At 37.8% G+C, this 19,981-nt stretch overlaps 1 protein-coding gene across 1 annotated transcript in view; it reads left to right on the forward strand.

Annotated features, from left to right (window-relative positions):
• The first annotated feature begins 2,888 nt into the window (after positions 1-2,888).
• The window catches only part of IARS2 (isoleucyl-tRNA synthetase 2, mitochondrial), a 68,383-nt gene continuing 51,290 nt past the window's right edge, over positions 2,889-19,981 (forward strand). Inside the window, exons 1-2 of the mRNA XM_029231056.1 lie at positions 2,889-3,276; positions 4,653-4,775. Coding sequence (XP_029086889.1) covers positions 3,010-3,276; positions 4,653-4,775 — 390 coding nt within the window. The 5' untranslated portion in view covers positions 2,889-3,009. The remainder of the gene's footprint in view (positions 3,277-4,652; positions 4,776-19,981) is intronic.

The raw sequence follows: 19,981 nt of genomic DNA on the forward strand, positions 1-19,981 counted from the left end.
GATGCACCATATTATTTTTGTTTGTTTTTTTGAAGCACAGAAAAAAAAAACAACCTAATTACGACTTTTATTGCACTGCCAAAAGTAAAAACAAACAAGCAAAACCAAAAATTGCCTGTTTATTCATTTTGGCTTTCACCATATATTTAAGGAGCACACTTCTTGTGTCTGCCTGTATTTCTGTGTCCATGTGGGAGCCGACCTGCGGTGAGAACAGCAGAGCGAAGAGGCAATGATCTTTTTTTTCAGTATTGAAAAGTAGGGCACTGTGATTAAAATATAACAACATAAAATAAGATGACAGAGTTAATAGCAAACATATCAGTTATAACAACAAATGTAAATTGTTTAAACTCATCCATTTAAAGACAGAAATTCTGATTAATTAGAAAGCCAAACCCACTGTTTCATCAGAGTAGAATTCAGGGTAAGAAAAATTATCAAAGGGAACAGTCTTGTTTTTGGTTAAAGGTATCCTTTACATTAATAAAACTGCTTTATTTTTAAACATTTTAAAATTAAATAACCCATCACTGCATTCTCGTTGCTAAAAAAGAAAAACAATCAAAAAGCCCCACAACAATCTGTCCAAGCCTTTTTTTTTCTTATTTTCCTAGTTTCATATGCTTTATTTTATTTTCACTTAAAAAAATAAATTTATTTATTTCTATTTTTGGCTGCATTGGGTCTTCGTTGCTGTGCACAGGCTTTCTCTAGTTGCGGAGAGTGGGCTTCTCATTGTGGTGGCTTCTCTCATTGCCGAGCATGGGCTCTAGGCATGCGAGCTTCAGTAGTTGTGGCTTGTGGGCTCAGTAGTTGTGACACGCAGGCTCAGTAGTTGTGGCACGCAGGCTCAGTAGTTGTGGTGTACGGGTTTAGTTGCTTTGAGGCATATGGGATCTTCCCGGACCAGGGCTCGAACCCATGTCCCCTGCATTGGCAGGTGAATTCTCAACCACTGCGCCACCAGGGAAGCCCCATTTTTTTATTGGGTAAAAGATTCATTAAATTCTATAGTGCTATACAATTTTCAAAAATTTTGCACATGATTTCGTATAATCCCATAGTAACCTTTTCCCCCTACTCCTATATTGCCCCTTCCCTTTCCGCTCTCTCTGCTGGTAAGCACTAGTTTGCTGTCTATATCTGTGTCTGCTTCTTTTCTGTTTTATTCACTAGTTCATTGTATATTTTAGATTCCACGTATAAGTGATATCATAACGGTATTTGTCTTTCTCTCTCTTATTTCACTTAGCATAATGGCCTCCAAGTCCATTCATGTTGCAGCAAACGCAAAATTTCATTATTTTTTATGGCCGAGAAGTATTCCGTTGTTTATAGACATAACACATTTTATCTATTCATCTGTTGATGGACAGTTACGTTGCTTACATACCTTGACAATTTTGTAAATAATGCAGCTATGAACATTGGGGTGCATGTACCTTTTCCAGTTAGTGTTTTTGTTTTTTTCGGATACATACCCAACAGTGGAATTGCTGGATCATACGGTTGTTTTGTTTTTAATTTTTTGAGAAACCTCCATATTGTTTTCCACAGTGGCTGCACCAATTTACATTCCCATCAACAGTGTAGGAGTGTCCAGACCTTCTTAGAGCTTCTGTCCCCAGATTGGAATTTTGTTTTATCTTTCCTGATAATGCAGAGCCATACTGCACCATCTGGTTTTGTAGGTTAGATAATTAGGAAAACTCTAAGAGCAGAATACTTACAAAATTTTTACAATGTTTTCCCCACTACTTTACAATTGTTTTAGCTTCATCTAATTCAACAGCAGTTTGTTCTTGTTTTTTAGAGACATGCCTTTACTAGATTCTTAAGAACATCAGCTTAGTTTTCATTAAAAAAAAAAAAATTGCTTTGGGAATTCCCTGGTGGCCCAGTGGTTAGGATTTTGTGCTTCCAATGCGGAGGGCATGGGTTCAGTCCCTGGTCAGGGAATTAAGATCCTGCATGTGGCAGGGCCCAAAATTAAAAAAAAAAAATTGGTTTCGGGGAGAGGGTGGTTAGTGAACAATTTTCACTTGTGTGCTCTTCTGTAACTCCCAAAGTTTTGTAATTAGAAAGAAACAATAATTTCTATTAAAAAAAAAAAACAACTCACCAGAGAGCAGTATCAACAAATGGCTGCCATTACATGGAGTTCTAGTTTGAGAAGACTTTTACTTACACAATCTCATTTGATTTTCATAATAACTGAGTTAAGTCAGACCATTTATTTTATTATGTTACAAATAAGTATAACAAAATTTACCATCCATTGGTTTTTATAATTAAATTGTATAATTACACAGCGAGTACAACTGGCATGAATAAGTTCAAGGATAAACACAACCGACTGTGAGCCCAACAGGTGGGAAGAGAGGTGTGCGGGTGTCCTAAAGAGTTGCCTTATGCTCTGATAGCTCAGTGTACCCTCAGTGCAGGTTTTAGGAGTAAACAGAGAGCACTGTTGCATTCAAGAACATGTTATGTGGAGGTAGGCTGTACTTGCTAAAGCGGTGCTTCCCAGTAAGGTAGCCATTAGCCCCATGTAGTTGTTGAGCACCTGGCAAGCTGCTAGTCCAAATGGAGATGTGCTGTATGTGTAAAATACATAGCACATTTCGAAGACTTAGCATGAAGAGAAAGAATGTGAAATATCATACTTGTAATTTTTGTTAATTACCTGTTGAAGTGATAATATCTGGGTTATACTGGATTAAAGAAAATATACTTTCTAAAAAGGCAGGCCGCTGTGATTGAAATATGAGCCGGTCGCGCCTACCCCATCTCCTTCGGCCCCTGGGTATCAGCCCCGATCCGGGATGGTTGCCGCGGGGACCCGAATGTGGCCCCGCCCCCTGCGTCTCCCCGCCCCTTCCCCGCCCCGCGCTTGCGCACTCCTGCTAAGGCTCGCGCAGGTGCTCTGGCCTCCCTCTTCCCCAGAGCCGGGCGGGAAGCTAGGCCCTGGCGCGTCTCCGGAGCCTGGGGTTGGCCTGGCTCGCCATGCGTTGCGGGCTGCGCCCTCGCGGGCCGGGAGCAGCGGCCCTGGCCGTGGCCCGGAATTTGTGGGTGCCGCCCCGCCTTCCTCGTCGGCCTGGCTGGCGAGGGGCGACGAGGAGGCTTTTGGTGCGGTCAGTCACCGGGGCCAGTAACCAGCTGCAGAATTCGAGTAATGGCAGCTATCGGGACACGGTGTTGCTGCCGCAGACCAGCTTCCCCATGAAGCTGCTGGGCCGCCAGCAGCCCGACACGGAGCTGGAGGTCCAACAGGTACGGGCCGGCCTGTGGGCGGCGCGGGCCGGGAGGGGGGCCTCGGGAGGGGGGACACGGGCCCTTTCCGGAGCCACGCCTGGGCCACTCACACCCCGGGTGGGGCGGGACCCGGCCGCAGGCTCCAGGCCCTTTTGGGCCGGGGGTATTGGGACCAGGTCAGTGGAAATCATGCGCTTCCCACAGGTTGTATTGGGTGAAAACAGAAGTGCAGAAACCTCTAGGCAAGTACCATAGAGGTGGCCGGTTCCAGAGCGGAATGCTAAGGGGGAACCAGCGATGCTCAGCACGGATGGAATAAAAGTCCCAGTTTTAGCTTAGACAGAACCAGTCGAATTTGGACGCTTTTCCAGTGGCTTTAAAAAAGTAAATTAACATGTACACATATAAATAAAAATTCGATTATGAGAAGTTGAAGCTCACTCTTGTGGTATCAGTAGGTCCCTAGTTGGAATTACGGCTTGTTTGAAAGGTCAGATAGCTGTGGTTACTTCCTCAGAGTCCGCTTCCTAAACTGTGCCTCTGTCTCCTGTATTAGACTGAATTTTCTAAGGGCAGAGATTCACTGTTAGTTTGTGTAATTATAGAGTCTTTAAAATCCCTGATATTTTGGATGTATTGTCTAAGTAAATATGCTTAGATTAAATATTCTTATGACAGCTCTCAGAGTTCTAGACTCACAAACCTGTTTTGGCCATCTAATTTTTTAAAGTGTTTTATCCAGTACCTTCTGTATTTCTGGAACTGTGACAGTTGCAGAGATTTTCTCATATAATCTTCACACCAGCTCGGTGAGTTGGATATTATTAACATTTTTTTCAGATGAGGGAATAGGCCTACAAAGGCAAAATGACTTGGTCAAGGTTACACAGCAAGTGGGGGAAGGAGAGTGGGATTACAATCAGTGTTATTCCAAATTAAGAGAGTAGCAAGTGTTGAGGCCAAAGGATAGCAGGAATAAGATGTGAGTACGTGTGTGTGTGTGTGTGTGTGTGAGTGTGTGAGAGAGAGAGAGAGAGAGAGAGAGAGAGAGAGAGAGAGAGAGAGAGATGGGGGATCTTCAGGTCCTTCACCATGGAGTGGAGGGTGGGAAGTGCTGAGAAACTGCCCAAGAACTTAGTGGTACTAAACCTTTGTAGGGTCCTGTATACGTTTATAAAGCACTTAGACTTTAAACTGAAGTCTACGGAGAAGCTATTCAAAAGTATTAAAAGATGAATACTCACATGTGCATTTTAGAAACCTCACCATTTGTGTTATAGAGTTGAATACATTAGAATGGGATAGGAAATAAGCAAGTGTTGGTTGTTATTTATGGTAAGATTCAGGAGTATGTATTTACATGATGTTCAGACATTATTGTTCTTTTTAAACAGAAATGTGGATTTTTGGAACTTTATTCATGGCAAAGAGAAAGAAAAGTGAAGACAGAGTTTTGTCTTCACGATGGACCTCCTTATGCAAATGGTGACCCTCATGTTGGACATGCTTTAAATAAGGTAATTATAATTTAGGTTACAAGACTTGAGGGAACACCTTTATTTAAATATACTTTGCAAAAGAGTATATTCTAGTTTTATGACAGTTATGTAAATTTGCATTGGCATACTTAAACTAAAATGTCTTAATAGAAAGTAGCAATAAACAGTTTCAGTACTGTGTGAAAAATAACATCACTCGTATTTGCTTTGAACTTATTTTATATTAGTAAGTATCATTTTATTCAGTAAATCATTGTTGAGCGCCTATTATGTGCCAGGTATTGTCTAGACTTTGGGAACAGCAGTGAACAAAATAAGGATAAGTCCTGGCTTTATGGAGCTTGTGCTCTAAACAGGAAGGCATAATAAGATAAATAAGTAAAATATTTAATATGTTAGATAATATAGCAACTGCTATAGACTGAATATTTGTCTGTGTGTCGTCCTGGCTCCCGCCCCCTGCAAATAATACGTTGAAACCTAATCCCTAATGTGGTAGTATTTGGAGGTGGGGCCTTTGAGAGGTGGTTAGGTCATTCTTGGCTGCTGTGTGAGCAATAGACTGTAGAGGTAGAGGGAGTTTGGAAATAGGGAGACTAAGAAGGGGACTAGTGCATAATTCAGGAGAGAGATGATGGTCATTTTGACCAGGGTTGAAGCCATGAAAGTGGTGTGAGAAATAGTCAGGTTCTGGGTATAGTTTGGAGGTAGAGCTGACAGGATTTGCTGATGGATTAGATGTGTGGGGTGAGAAAATGAGAAGAGTCAAGGATGCCTCCAAGAAGCATCTCGAGCACTTAGAAAGTCAGAAGAGCTCTTACCTGAGATGGAGAAGACTGGGAAGATCAGTTTGGGGGAAGAAGTCAGGAGTTCAGACCTGGGCATGTTTCCCTTGAGACAAGATGAGACGTGCAGGTGGAGATACTAAATAGGCAGGCAGTTGGAGGCGAGAGGTCCATACTGGATATGTAAATTGATAGGTCATCACCCAATACAGTTCAGGGTTGCATTTTGTTTTGTTTTTGAGGGGTGGCTGCTAGGTGCATTTTAAATAGTAAATGAATTGAGTGAGAAATTTAGATTCTCCTCTAAGAGAACTCACTTGACTTCCCTGAATGTCACGTAGGCTTTCTCTGCTTTCTACCATGAAGAGTAAGAATGGTTATAGCTTGCTTCATGGTTATGCTGAGGTAATAGTAGTTAAGTGGTCTGCTTTCCAGGAAACAGTTGTTTTTATTACAGGCTATTTATCAGCTGACCTTTCTTTACTGATTCTTATTTCTCACCTACATTAGGTTAAATCATTTTATATTAGTATTCTTGAGTTTTTAAATTCATTTGGCATTCCTTCCCACCCCCTACAGAACCCCAAGAGACTTTTTTGCCAAGTAGAGCAGTAATTACACATTCATGCCTTTGCAAAGCAATGATTTTGTTGCTTGACATCAGTGTTCCTTTTGAGTCTAGAAGAGTATCTAAATCTTAATTTCTAGCATCCAGTCAGAATTTTTTTTCCCTTTTATTCAACTTACTCAGGTACTTGGATGAGCCTCGTAAGACTCCTTGAAATGCCCCGCTTTTTTTTTTTTTTTTCGGTACGCAGGCCTCTCACTGTCGTGGCCTCTCCCGTTGCGGAGCACAGGCTCCAGACGCACAGGCTCAGCGGCCATGGCTCACAGGCCCAGCCGCTCCGCGGCATGTGGGATCTTCCCGGACCAGGGCATGAACCTGTGTCCCCTGCATCGGCAGGCGGACTCTCAACCACTGCGCCACCAGGGAAGCCCAAAATGCCCCCATTTGTAGACAAAATGTCGTGTAATTTTTTCCTTCTGTTCTTGCATTATGGGTATTATCCAATATTTACAATGGATATGTTTGAGCACTTTCATAAATTAAACCTTGTTTTTCTATTTAAAATAAGAGGCATGGGAATTCCCTGGTGGTCCAGTGGTTAGGACTCGGGGCTCTCACTGCCGGGGTCCTGAGTTCAGTCCCTGGTAGGGGATCTAAGATCCTGCAAGCCGCATTGCAAGGCCAGAAATAAATAAATAGAATAGCATAGAATAAAATAAAGAAAATTAAAGAAAAATTAAATTAAAAAATAAAATAAGATAAAATAAAATAGGCAGGTATGTGATTGATCCATTTAAGGTATTATGATACCCCAGTCTTGGGTGGTATTTTTAAAACTAGGGTAAGTGTGGTATATCTTCCCATAATATCAATTTTATTTGTAGTTTGGGAGAAAAAAGATATTTAACCAGTCATTCAAAACCATTTTATGTTAAGACACATAATAATCTGCTTGGGCTGCTATAACAAAATACCTTAGACTGAGTGGCTTAACAAACATACATTTATTTCTTACAGTTCTGGAGGCTGGGAAGTCCAAGATTAAGGTGCCAGCTGATCTTGGCTCTCTTCCTTGCTTACAGAAAGCTACCTTCTCACTGTGTCCTCACATGGGGGTAGGGGGTGGTGGAGGGAAGAGGGGGAGAGGGGAAGAACGCTTTTCTTATAAGGGCACTGTTTCCATCATTAGAGCCCCACTCTTATGACATCATCTAACCCTAATTACCCCCCAAATTTCATTTCCCAACACATTGAGGGTTATGGCTCTAACATATGAAAGGAGGGGTTTTGGGGACACACAGACATTCAGACTGTAACACATGATATGAAATGGAATACAAAATTCCTTTGAATTTGAGAGGAATGGAAGGGATTTTCAAGTTTAAGCTTGCTTTAAGCCCCATTTCTTCTTTCATCCCTCTCCCACAGGCTGCTAGCCCAGCTGAGCGGCTGTTGATATCCAATTGTATTTTACAGGCCTGCCTGTGTTGAAATAGAGAGCTTCAACCAGAATGTAAATCAACTTGGTTACTAAGCACACAGTTTAGTGACTATTTTTGTAGCAAGACTTTCTTGATGAAGGAAGCAGTGAGTTGACTTACATTTTGATGTAAAGCTCTTTCTCTTGAAATAGACTGGCACTTTTGCATAGTACTGGACGAATGTATAATTTCATTGTTCTCAAAAATTTTTTTCCAGAGTAACCTGTGGTAACATGCACCAATCTTAAATTATTCAGTTTGATGAGTTATGACAGCTGTATACATCTGTTAATCTCCCAGTGCAAGATATAGAAGATATGTATATATGTGTATATATATACACACATTTATTGAAGTATAATTGATTTACAATATTAATTAGTTTTAGGTGTACAACATAGTGATTTAATATTTTTATACAGTACAAAATGATCACCATAGTAGGTCTGGTTGCTGTCACGATACAATTTATTACAATATTACTATATTCCCTATACTGTACATTACATCCCTGTGACTTATTTATTTTATAAGTGTAAATTGGACTTCTGAATCCCTTTCACCTTTCCTTTCACCTTTTTGAACATTGCCCTACCCCCTTTCCCTCTGGCAACTACCAGTTTGTTCTCTGTATGAGTCTGTTTTTCTTTTTTTTATATTTGTTTGTTTTGTTTTGTTTGATTCCACATATAAGTGAAATCATACAATATTTGTCTTTCTCTGTCTAACTTATTTCACTTATTTCTAGGTCCATTCATGTTGTCCCAAGTGGCAAGATTTTATTGTTTTTTTATGGCTGAGTAATATTCCATTTTATATATATGCCACATACCCTTTATCTATGCATCTATTGATAGACACTTAGGTTGCTTCCATATCTTAGGTTGCTATTGTAAATAATGCTGCTGTGAACATGGAAATGTGTGTATCTTTTCAAATTAGTGTCTTTGTCTTCTTCAGACAAATACTCAGAAGTGGAATTGCTAAATAGTGTGGTATTGATAGTTCTGATTTTAAGTTTTGAGGAATTTTCATACTGTCTTCCATAATGGTTGTATCAATTTACATTCCTACCAATAGTAGACAAGGGTTCCCTTTTCTCTGTGTCCTTATTATTTGTTGTCTCTTTGGTAATAGACATTCTTACAGATATGAGGTGATACCTGAGTGTGCTTTTGACTTGCATTTCCCTGATGATTAGTGATATTGAGTATCTTTTCATGTGCCTGTTGGCCATCTGTATATCTTCTTTGGAAAAACGTCTGTTCAGGTCCTCTGCCTATTCTTTAGTTGAGTTTTGTGTGTGTGTGTGTGTGTGTGTGTGTGTGTGTTTTCTTTCTTTTTTTGCTGTTGAGTTGTATGAGTTCTTTATAGATTTTGTATATTAACTCCTTATTGGACATATCATTTGAAAATCTTCTCCCATTCTCTAGATTGCCTTTTAGTTTTCTAGATTGTTCCCTTCGCTGTGCAAAAAGCTTTTTAGTTTGATGTAGTCCTATTTATTTTTGCTTTTGTTGCCCTTGCCTGAGGAGAAAGATCCAAAAAAACATTGCTAAGACCCATGTCAGAGAGCTTACTGCCTTTGTTTTTGTCTAGGAGTCTTAAATACAAGTCTTTAATCCATTTTGAGTTTATCTCTGTATATGGTATATGAAAGTGGTCTAGTGTCGTTCTTTTCTGTGTAGCTATGCAGTTTTCCCAACATCATTTATTGAAGAGACTGTCTTTTTCCCATTGTACATTTTTGCCTCCTTTGTCATAGATTCATTGGCCATATAAATGTGGGGTTTATTTCTGGGCTCTCTATTCTGTTACATTGATTAATGTGTCTGTTTTTTGTCCCAGTATCATACTGTTTTGATGACTGTGGCTTTGTAGTGTAGTTTGAAATCAGAGTGCATGATACCTCCAGCTTTGTTCTTCCTTATCAAGATTGTTTTGGCTGTTCAGGGTCTTTTGTGTTTCCATATAAATTTTAGAATTATTTGTTCTAGTTCTGTGAAAAATGTTGTTGGTATCTTGATAGGGATTGCATTGAATCTGTAGATTGTCTTGGGTAGTATGGTCATTTTAACAATATTCTTCCAATCAATGAGCAGAATATATCTTTCCATTTGTTTGCATTTGTTTGTGTCATCTTCAGTTTCTTTCATCAGTGCCATAGCTTTTGGAGCACAGGTCTTTTACCTTAGATTTATTCCTAGGTATTTTATTCTTTTTAATGCAGTTGTAAATGAGATTGTTTTCTTAATTTCTATTTCTGATAGTTTGTTGTTTGTGTAAAGAAATGCAAAAGATTTCTGTATGTTATTTTTGTATCCTGCAACTGTACTGAACTTGATGAATTCTAATAGTTTTTTGTGACATCTTTGGGATTTTCTATATATAGTATTATGTCATCTGCAAACAGTGACAGTTTTACTTCTTCCTTTCTGATTTAGATTCCTTTTATTTCTTTTTCTTGTCTGATTGCTGTGGCTAGGACTTCTAATACTATGTTGAAATAAAAGTGGTAAGGGTGGACACCCTTGTCTTGTTCCTGATCTCAGAAGAAAAGCTTTTAGCTTTTCACCACTGAGTATGATGTTAGCTGTGGGTTTGTCAAATATGGCCTTTATTATTTCAGGTTATGTTCTCTCTATACCCAGTTTGTTGAGAGTTTTATCATAAATGGATTTTGGCAAACACTTTTTCTGCACCTTGTGAAATGATCATATGATTTTTATTCTTTGTTCTGTTAATGTGATGTATCACATTGATTGATTTGCAGAAACTGAATCATCCTTGCATCCCTGGAATAAATCCTACTTGATCATGGTGTATGATCCTTTTAATGAATTATTGAATTCACTTTGCTAACATTTTGTTGAGGATTTTTGCTTCTGTGTTCATAAGTAATATTGGCCTGTAATTTTCTTTTTTTAGTAGTGTCCTTGTGTGGTTTTGGTATCAGGGTAATGTTGGCCTCATAGAATGAGGAGTTCCTGCCCTCATCACTGTTTTGGTTTCTATTGCTTTAATTTTTTTTCCCATTGTAAAATTTCAGGTGGGTTGAATCATAACATATATTCTTTTGTGTCTGGCTTCTTTAACTCATGTAGTATTTTTTGATACTCATAGGTGCTATTATAGATGTCAATAATTGATTCCTTTTTAATTGTCTTTAATTGGTTAGTAGCATTCCACTGAGAGAATGTACCAAAATTTATTCACTATTTTTTTCAGTCCTTTATTTTTATGTATACTTTAATGGAAAATTTGGAGAGGGCACGACCTTTGACATCTGTCTGTATTTTCAAAACCAGAAATCTGGTCATTAAACAAGTCAGTATTGCTATTAAAGCAGAATTATAATATGTATTATACAATGTATTAGAACAGTTAATTGTATTGAAAACTTCTGAAGCATTTGAGATGTGTTACACACATTGCACATTCCTCAGTATTAAGTTTGTTTGCTTCCACAGAGGCCAAATTATGCTGCTTGATAGCTCACTTTCAAATTATTAGACATATTACATCAGATGGTAAAAAGGGCATTTATTTCTTTTCATGGACAAAACTGAAGTGCTTGGTTTTTTTTTTATTGTTTTTTAAGTACATGCTATTCGAAAGCAATATCACTCAAATTTTGTCTTAATTAAGGTTTATATTTGAAGTAATTGTAGATTCAAGTGCATTTGTAAGAAAAATAGAGAGGACTCCTTGTACATTTTACCCAGTTTCCCCCAATGGTAACATCCTGCAAAACTACCATATCACAACCAGGATGTTGACATCGATACAATCAAGATACCAAACATTTCCATCAAGAATCCCTCATGATGCCCTTTTATAGCTATATTCATTTCCCTCTTTTCCCACCACCTCCTTTAGCTGTTCTAACTACTAATCTGTTCTCTACTTCTATATTTTTGTCATTTCAAGAATGCTGTATAAATGTAATCATACAGTTTTGGGGATTGACTTTTTTCACTCAGCATAATTTCCCTGAGACTCATCCAGGTTACTGAGCATATCAGTAATAGTCTGTTTTATTGCTGAGTGGTATCCCTTGGTGTGATGTACCACAGGTTGTTTCACCATTCACCTGTTAATACCTGGCTTGTTGCCAGTTTTTTATATTATTAGGAATAAAGCTACTATAAACATTCACGTATAGGTTTTTGTCTGAATGTAAGTTTTCATTTCTGCGGGATAAATGCCCAGGACTGCACTTGCTGGGTCATATGGTAGTTGCATGTTCAGTTTTTTAAGAAAATACCAAACTGGTTTAAGTGGTGGCTTTTAGCATTTTACATTCCTACCAATAACGTACGAATGATCTTGTTTCTCTGCATGTCAGCAGCATTTGGTGTTGTCACTGTTTTTTATTCTAGCCATTCTGATGGCTTTGTATCCCATTTTGATTTTAAATTTGCATTTCCTTAATGGCTAATGATGTTAAACACTTCTCCATCTATTTATTTGCCATCTGTTGAGCCTCTTTGGTGAAATGTCTCTTTATGTCTTTTGGCCATTTTCTAATTAGATTGTTTAATTTTTTACTATTTTATTTTGAGAGTTTTTTATATATTCTAGGTACTAAATCTTTGCCGGGATACGTGGTTTGCAACTATTTCTCCCAGTCTGTAGCTTGTGTTTTCATCCTCTTAACAGGGTATGTTGCAAATTGAAAGTTTTAAATTTTGATGAAGTCTAATTTATCAGTTTTTCCTTTCATGAATCATGCCTTTAGTGTCATGTCTAAGAACTCTTTGCCTGATCTGAGGTCCTGAAGATTTTTTTTTTTTCTAAAAGTTTTACACTTTACATTTAAACCCCATGATCTGTCTTGGGTTTATATAAGGTGTGAGGCTTAGATTGAGGTTTATTTTTTTCCCATATGGTTGTTTACTTGCTCCAGCACCATTATTATCTTTTCCCTAATGAATTGCTTTTGTACCAATGTCAAAAATCAGTTGGGCAAACTTGTGTGGGCCTATTTCTGGACATTCTGTTTGGTTTTTTTCTTCTGTATATCTCTCTTTCCACAAATACCACAGTTTTGTCTACTATGGCTGTAGAGTAAGTTTTGAAATTTGGTAGTCTGATTCTTCCCATTTTTTTTTTTTTTCAAAATTGCTTTAGCTATTTTGGTTTCTTTGCCTTTACATTAAAATTTAGAGGGCTTCCCTGGTGGCGCAGTGGTTGAGAGTCCGCCTGCCGATGCAGAGGCCACGGGTTTGTGCCCTGGTCCGGGAAGATCCCACATGCCGCGGAGCGGCTGGGCCCGTGAGCCATGGCCGCTGAGCCTGTGCATCCAGAGCCTGTGCTCCGCAACGGGAGAGGCCACAACAGTGAGAGGCCCGCGTACCACAAAAAAAAAAAAAAAAAAAATTTAGAATAATTTTTTTGACTTTGAATTTTGGGAGTATTAGCAGGTACCAGGTCAATTGTGTGGGTAGGTAGTAAACAGCAAGCAGTATGCAAATTTTTTGTGAGAACTAATTTTTAAAAATTACCCCCAGTTTTATTTATTTATATATATATTTATTATATATATCATATATAATATAATATATATATATACACACATATAGTGAAATGATTACCACAGTAAGTTTAGTTAATATCCATTGTGTCACATAGTTCTAAATTTTTATTTTCTTATGGTGAAAACTTTTAAGATCTACCCTCTTAGCAACTTTAAAATATATAATACAGTGTTGTTACTATAGTCAGCATGCTGTACCTTACATCCCCAGAGCTGGTTAGTATTATAATTTGGAGTTTGTACCTCCTGACCGTTGTCACCCATATCTCCAACCCCCCCAGCCCCCACCTATGGCAACCACCAATCTGTTCTCTGTTTGATTTAAAAAAAAATCCATGATATATAAGAGGAAAAACGGATAAATTTGATTTCATCAAACAGAATCTTTCTAGGAGTTTGATTTTTTTTTATATTCCACATATAAGTTAGATCATAGGGTATCTGCTTTTCTTTGTCTGACTTACTTTATTTAGCATAACACTCTCAAGTTCCATCTATGTTGTTGCAAATAGCAGGATTTTCTTCTTTTTTATGGATGAATAATATTCCGTTGTATATATAGACCACATTTTCCATATTCATTCATCCATCAGTGGGTACTTAGGTTGTTTCCCTGCCTTGGCTGTTGTAAATAATGGGGCAATGAACATGGGGGTGCACATATATTTCCAAGTGTTTTCATTTCCTTCAGATAAATACCCAGAAATGGAATTGATGGATCATATCATAGTTCTATTTTAATTTTTTGAGGAAACTCCATGCTATTTTCCATAGTGGCAGCACCAAATTGCATTCCCATCTGTAGTCATTTTCTTAGCCCAACGCTAAGAAATATACCTCCTTTGTGCTGTTATCTGCAAATGTATTATATTTCTGTATGTTTTACACTGGACAACACATTACATACATATTTTTGAACATTTGCCCTTTACATCAGTTAGGAGAAGAGAGTATTCAGTTGGCCAAAAACTTCGTTCAGGGTTTTTCTGTAACATCTTATGGAATGTTTTTTTCCTGTGGATTTGAATTACCATCTGTGGGCACTTGCTTTTAGCCTGAAAAACGTCCTCTCATGTCCTTTCCTATGAGATGGGTCTGCTGGCAACAAATTCATTCTCTCTCTCTCTCTCTCTTTCTCTTTTTTTCTTTCTTTCTTTTTTTTTTAAATAAAAGAGTGGCTTTATCTTGCTTCCATTTTTTCAATTTAGTTCTGCTGGATGTAGGATTCTTGCTTGAGAATGTTTTCTTTGAGCACTTTCAATACGTGATCCCACTGCTCTCTGCCCTACGTTGTTTCTGCTGACAACTCAGCTGTTAGTGTTATTGGGGTTCTCTTGTAGTCTTTTTTTCTCTTGCTGCTTTCAAGGTTTTCTCCTTATTTCTCACTTCCAGCATTTTTAATGTATTTTTTCTGGATTCGTCTGTGTTTATTCTACTTGGACTTCATTTGGCTTTCTGGTTGAGTAGGTTAATGTTTTTCAGTAAATTTCAGAAATTGTCAATTATTATTTTTTTGTATATATTTAAAAAACTTTTTAACATCTTTATTGGAGTATAACTGCTTTACAATGGTGTGGTAGTTTCTGCTTTATAACAAAGTGAATCAGCTATACATATATATATATATATATATATATATATATATATATCCCCATATCTCCTCCCTCTTGCGTCTCCCTCCCATCCTCCCTATCACACCCCTCTAGGTGGTCACAAGGCACCGAGCTGATCTCCCTGTGCTATGCGGCTGCTTCCCACTAGCTATCTGTTTTACATTTGGTAGTATATATAAGTCCATGCCACTCTCTCACTTCCTCCCAGCTTACCCTTCCCCCTCCCCATGTCCTCAGGTCCATTCTCTACATCTGCATCTTTATTCCTGTCCTGCCCCTAGGTTCTTAGAGCCATTTTTTTTTTCTTTAGATTCCATATATATGTGTTAGCGTTCGGTATTTATTTTTCTCTTTCTGACTTACTTGACTCTGTATGACAGACTCTAGGTCCATCCACCTCACTACAGATAACTCAATTTCGTTTCTTTTTATGGCTGAGTAATATTCCATTGTATATATGTGCCACGTCTTCTTTATCCATTCATCTGTCGATGGACACTTAGGTTGCAGCCATATCCTGGCTATTGTAAATAGAGCTGCAATGAACATTGTGGTACATGACTCTTTTTGAATTATGGTTTGCTCAGGGTATATGCCCAGTAGTGGGATTGCTGGGTCATATGGTAGTTCTATTTTTAGTTTTCTAAGGAACCTCCATACTGTTCTCCATAGTGGCTGTATCAATTTACATTCCCACCAACAGTGCAAGAGGGTTCCCTTTTCTCCACACCCTCTCCAGCATTTATTGTTGTAGGTTTTTTTGATGATGGCTATTCTGACTGGTGTGAGGTGATACCTCATTGTAGTTTTGATTTGCATTTCTCTAATAATTAGTGATGTTGAGCATCATTTCATGTGTGTGTTGTCAATCTGTATATCTTCTTTGGAGAAATGTCTGGTTAGGTCTTCTGCCCATTTCTGGATTGGGTTGTTTTTTTGATGCTGATATTGAGCTGCATGAGCTGCTTGCATATTTTAGAGATTAATCCTCTGTCAGTTGCTTCTTTTGCAAATATTTTCTCCCATTCTGAGGGTTGTCTTTTCATCTTTTCTGTGGTTTCTTTTGCTGTGCAAAAGCTTTTAAGTTTCATTAGGTCCCATTTGTTTATTTTTGTTTTTATTTCCATTTCTCTAGGAGGTGGGTCAAAAAGGATCTTGCTGGGATTTATGTCACAGAGTGTTATGCCTGTGTTTTCCTCTAAGAGTTTTATAGTGTCTGGCCTTAACATTTAGATCTCTAATACATTTTGAGTTTTTTTTCTCTATGGTGTTAGAGAGTGTTCTAATTTCATTCTTTTACTTGTAGCTGTCTACTTCTCCCAGCACCACTTACTGAAGAGGCTGTCTTTTCTCTATTGTATACTCTTGCCTCCTTTATCAAAGGTAAGGTGACCATATGTGCGTGGGTTTATCTCTGGACTTTCTCTCCTGTTCCATTGATCTATATTTCTCTTTTTGTGCCAGTACCATACTGTCTTGATTACTGTAGCTTTGTAGTACAGTCTGAATTCAGGGAGCCTGATTCCTCCAGCTCTGTTTTCCTTTCTTAACATTGCTATGGCTGTTTGGAGTCTTGTGTTTCCATACAAATTATGAAATTTTTTGTTCTAGTTCTGTGAAAAATGCCATTGGTAGTTTGATAGGGATTGCATGGAATGTGTAGATTGCTTTGGGTAGTACAGTCATTTTCACAGTCTTCATTCTTCCAATTCAAGAACATGGTATATCTCTCCCATCTGTTTATATCATCTTTAATTTCCTTCATCAGTGTCTTATAGTTTTCTGCATACAGGGCTTTTGTCTCCTTAGGTAGGTTTATTCCTAGGTATTTGATTCTTTTTGTTGCAGTGGTAAATGGGAGTGGTTCCTTAATTTCTCTTTCAGGTTTTTTATCATTAGTGTATAGGAATGCATGAGATTTCTGTGCATTAATTTTGTATCCTGCTACTTTACCAAATTCATTGATTAGGTCTAGTAGTTTTCTTGTAGCATCTTCAGGATTCTCTGTGTATAGTATCATGTCATCTGGAAACAGTGACAGCTTTACTTCTTTTCCGATTTGAATTCCATTTATTTCTTTTTCTTCTCTAACTGCTGCTGCTAAAACTTCCAAAACTATGTTGAGTACTAGTGGTGAGAGTGGGCAACCTTTTCTTTTTCCTGATCTTAGAGGAAATGGTTTCGTTTTTTCACCACTGAGGACGATGTTGGCTGTGGGTTTGTCATATATGGCCTTTATTATGTTGAGGTAAGTTCCCTGTATGCCTACTTTCCGGAGGTTTTTTATAATAAATGGGTGTTGAAGTTTGTCGAAAGCTTTTTCTGCATCTATTGAGAGGATCATATGGTTTTTCCCCTTCAATTTGTTAATATGGCTTATCACATTGATTGATTTGTGTATATTGAAGAATCCTTGCCTTCCTGGGAGAAACCGCACTTGATCATGGTGTATGATCCTTTTAATGTGTTTTTGGATTCTGTTTGCTAGTATTTTGTTGAGGAATTTTGCATCTACGTTCATCAGTGATATTGGCCTGTAGTTTTCTTTTTTTGTGACATCTTTGGTTTTGGTATCAGGGTGATGGTGGCCTCGTAGAATGAGTTTGGGAGTGTTCCTCCCTCTGCTATAATTTGGAAGAGTTTGAGAAGGATAGGTATTAGCTCTTCTCTAAGTGTTTGATAGAATTTACCTGTGAAGCCACCTGGTCCTGGGCTTTTGTTTGTTGGAAGATTTTTCATCACAGTTTCAATTTCAGTGCTTGTGATTGATCTGTTTATATTTTCTATTTTTCCTGGTTTAGTCTTGGAAGGTTGTCGTTTTGTAAGAATTTGTCCATTTCTTCCAGGTTGTCCATTTTATTGGCATATAGTTGCTAGTAGTAATCTCTCATGATCCTTTGGATTTCTGCAGTGTCAGTTGTTACTGCTCTTTTTTCATTTATAATTCTGTTGATTTGAGCCTTCTCTCTTTTTTTCTTGGTGAGTCTGGCTAATGGTTTATCAACTATGTTTATATTCTCAAAGAATCAGCTTTTAGTTTTTTTTTATATTTGCTATTGTTTCCCTCATTTCTTTTATAATTTATTTCTGATCTGAACTTTATGGTTTCTTTCCTTCTGCTAACTTTGGGGGGTTTTTTGTTCTTCTTTCTCTGCTTGCTTTAGGTGTAAGGTTAGGTGGTTTATTTGAGATTTTTCTTGTTTCCTGAGGTAGGATTGTATTGCTATAAACTTCCCTCTTAGAACTGCTTTTGCTGCATCCCATAGATTTTGGGTCATCATGTTTTCACTGTCATTTGTTTCTGGGTATTTTTTGATTTTCTGTTTGATTTCTTCAGTGTTCTCCTGGTTATTTAGTAGTGTATTGTTTAACCTCCGTGTGTTTGTTATTTTTTTACAGACTTTTTCCTGTAATTGATATCTAGTCTCATAGCGTTGTGGCTGGAAAAGATACTTGATATGATTTCAATTTTCTTAAATTTACCAAGACTTGATTTGTGACCAAAAATATGATCTATCCTGGAGAATGTTCCATGAGCACTTGAGAAGAAAGTGTATTCTGTTGTTTTTGGATGCAATGTCTTTTAAATACCAATTAAGTCCATCTTGTTTAATGTATCATTTAAAGCTTGTGTTTATTTATTTTCATTAAGGTTGGTCTGTCCATTGGTGAAAGTGGGGTGTTAAAGTTCCCTACTATTGTTGTGTTACTGTCAATTTCCCCTTTTGCGGCTGTTAGCATTTGCCTTATGTACTGAGGTGCTCCTGTGTTAAGTGAATAAATATTTACAATCTTGTTGGATTGATCCCTTGATCATTACGTATTGTCCTTCTTTGTCTCTTGTAATAGTCTTTATTTTAAAGTTTGTTTTGTCTGAATTGAGAATTGCTACTCCAGCTTTCTTTTGATTTCCATTTGCATAGAATATCTTTTTCCATCCCCTCAGTTTCAGTCTGTATGTGTCCCTAGGTTTGAAGTGGCTCTCTTGTAGACAGCAATTATATAGCTCTTGTTTTTGTATCCATTCAGCCAGAGTATGTCTTTGGTTGGAGCATTTAATCCACTTACCTCTAAGGTAGTTAACGATATGTATTTTCATATTACCATTTTCTTAATTGTTTTGGGTTTGTTATTGTAGGTCTTTTCCTTCTCTTGTGTTTCCTGCCTAGAGAAGTTCCTTTAGCATTTGTTGTAAAGCTAGGTGGTGCTGAATTCTCTTAGCTTTTGCTTGTCTGTAAAGCTTTTAATTTCTCCATAGAATCTGAATGAGATCCTTGCTTGGTAGAGTAATCTTGCTTGTAGGTTTTTCCCTTTCATCACTTTAAATATGTCCTGCCACTCCCTTCTGGCTTGTAGAGTTTCTGCTGAAATATCAGCTGTTAACCTTATGGGGATTCCCTTGTATATTATTTGTTGCTTTTCCCTTGCTGCTTTTAATATTTTTTCTTTGTATTTAATTTTTGATAGTTTGAGTAATATGTGTCCTGGCATGTTTCTCCTTGGATTTATCCTGTATGGGACTCTCTGCACTTCCTGGACTTGATTGACTATTTCCTTTCCCGTGTTAGGGAAGTTTTCAACTATAATCTCTTCAAATATTTTCTCAGTCCCTTTCTTTTTCTCTTCTTCTTCTGGGACCCCTATAATTTGAATGCTGTTGCGTTTAATGTTGTCCCAGAGGTCTCTGAGACTGTCCTCAACTCTTTTCATTCTTTTTTCTTTATTCTGCTCTGTGGTCATTATTTCCACTATTTTATCTTCCAGGTCACTTATCCTTTCTTCTGCCTGAGTTATTCTGCTATTGATTCGTTCTAGAGAATTTATAATTTCATTTATTGTTTTTCATCAATGTTTGTTTGCTCTTTAGTTCGTCTAGGTCCTTGTTAAACGTTTCTTGTATTTTCTCCATTCTATTTCCGGGATTTTGGATCATCTTTACTATCATTACTCTGAATTCTTTTTCAGGTAGGCTGCCTATTTCCTCTTCATTTGTTTGGTCTGGTGGGTTTTTATCTTGCTCCTTCATCTGCTGTGTATTTCTGTCTTCTCATTTTACTTAACTTACTGTGTTTGGGGTCTCCTTTTTGCAGGCTGCAGGTTCATAATTCCTGTTATTTTTGGCGTCTGCCCCCAGTGGGTAAGGTTGGGTCAGTGGGTTGTGTAGGCTTCCTGGTGTAGGGGACTAGTGCTTGTGTTCTGGTGGATGAGGCTGGATCTTGTCTTTCTGGTCGGCAGGAC

Source organism: Monodon monoceros, unplaced genomic scaffold (genome assembly GCF_005190385.1).
Source record: "Monodon monoceros isolate NGI ecotype Baffin Bay Population unplaced genomic scaffold, NGI_Narwhal_1 Super_Scaffold_18, whole genome shotgun sequence".
In the NCBI taxonomy this organism is placed as follows: domain Eukaryota; kingdom Metazoa; phylum Chordata; class Mammalia; order Artiodactyla; family Monodontidae; genus Monodon; species Monodon monoceros.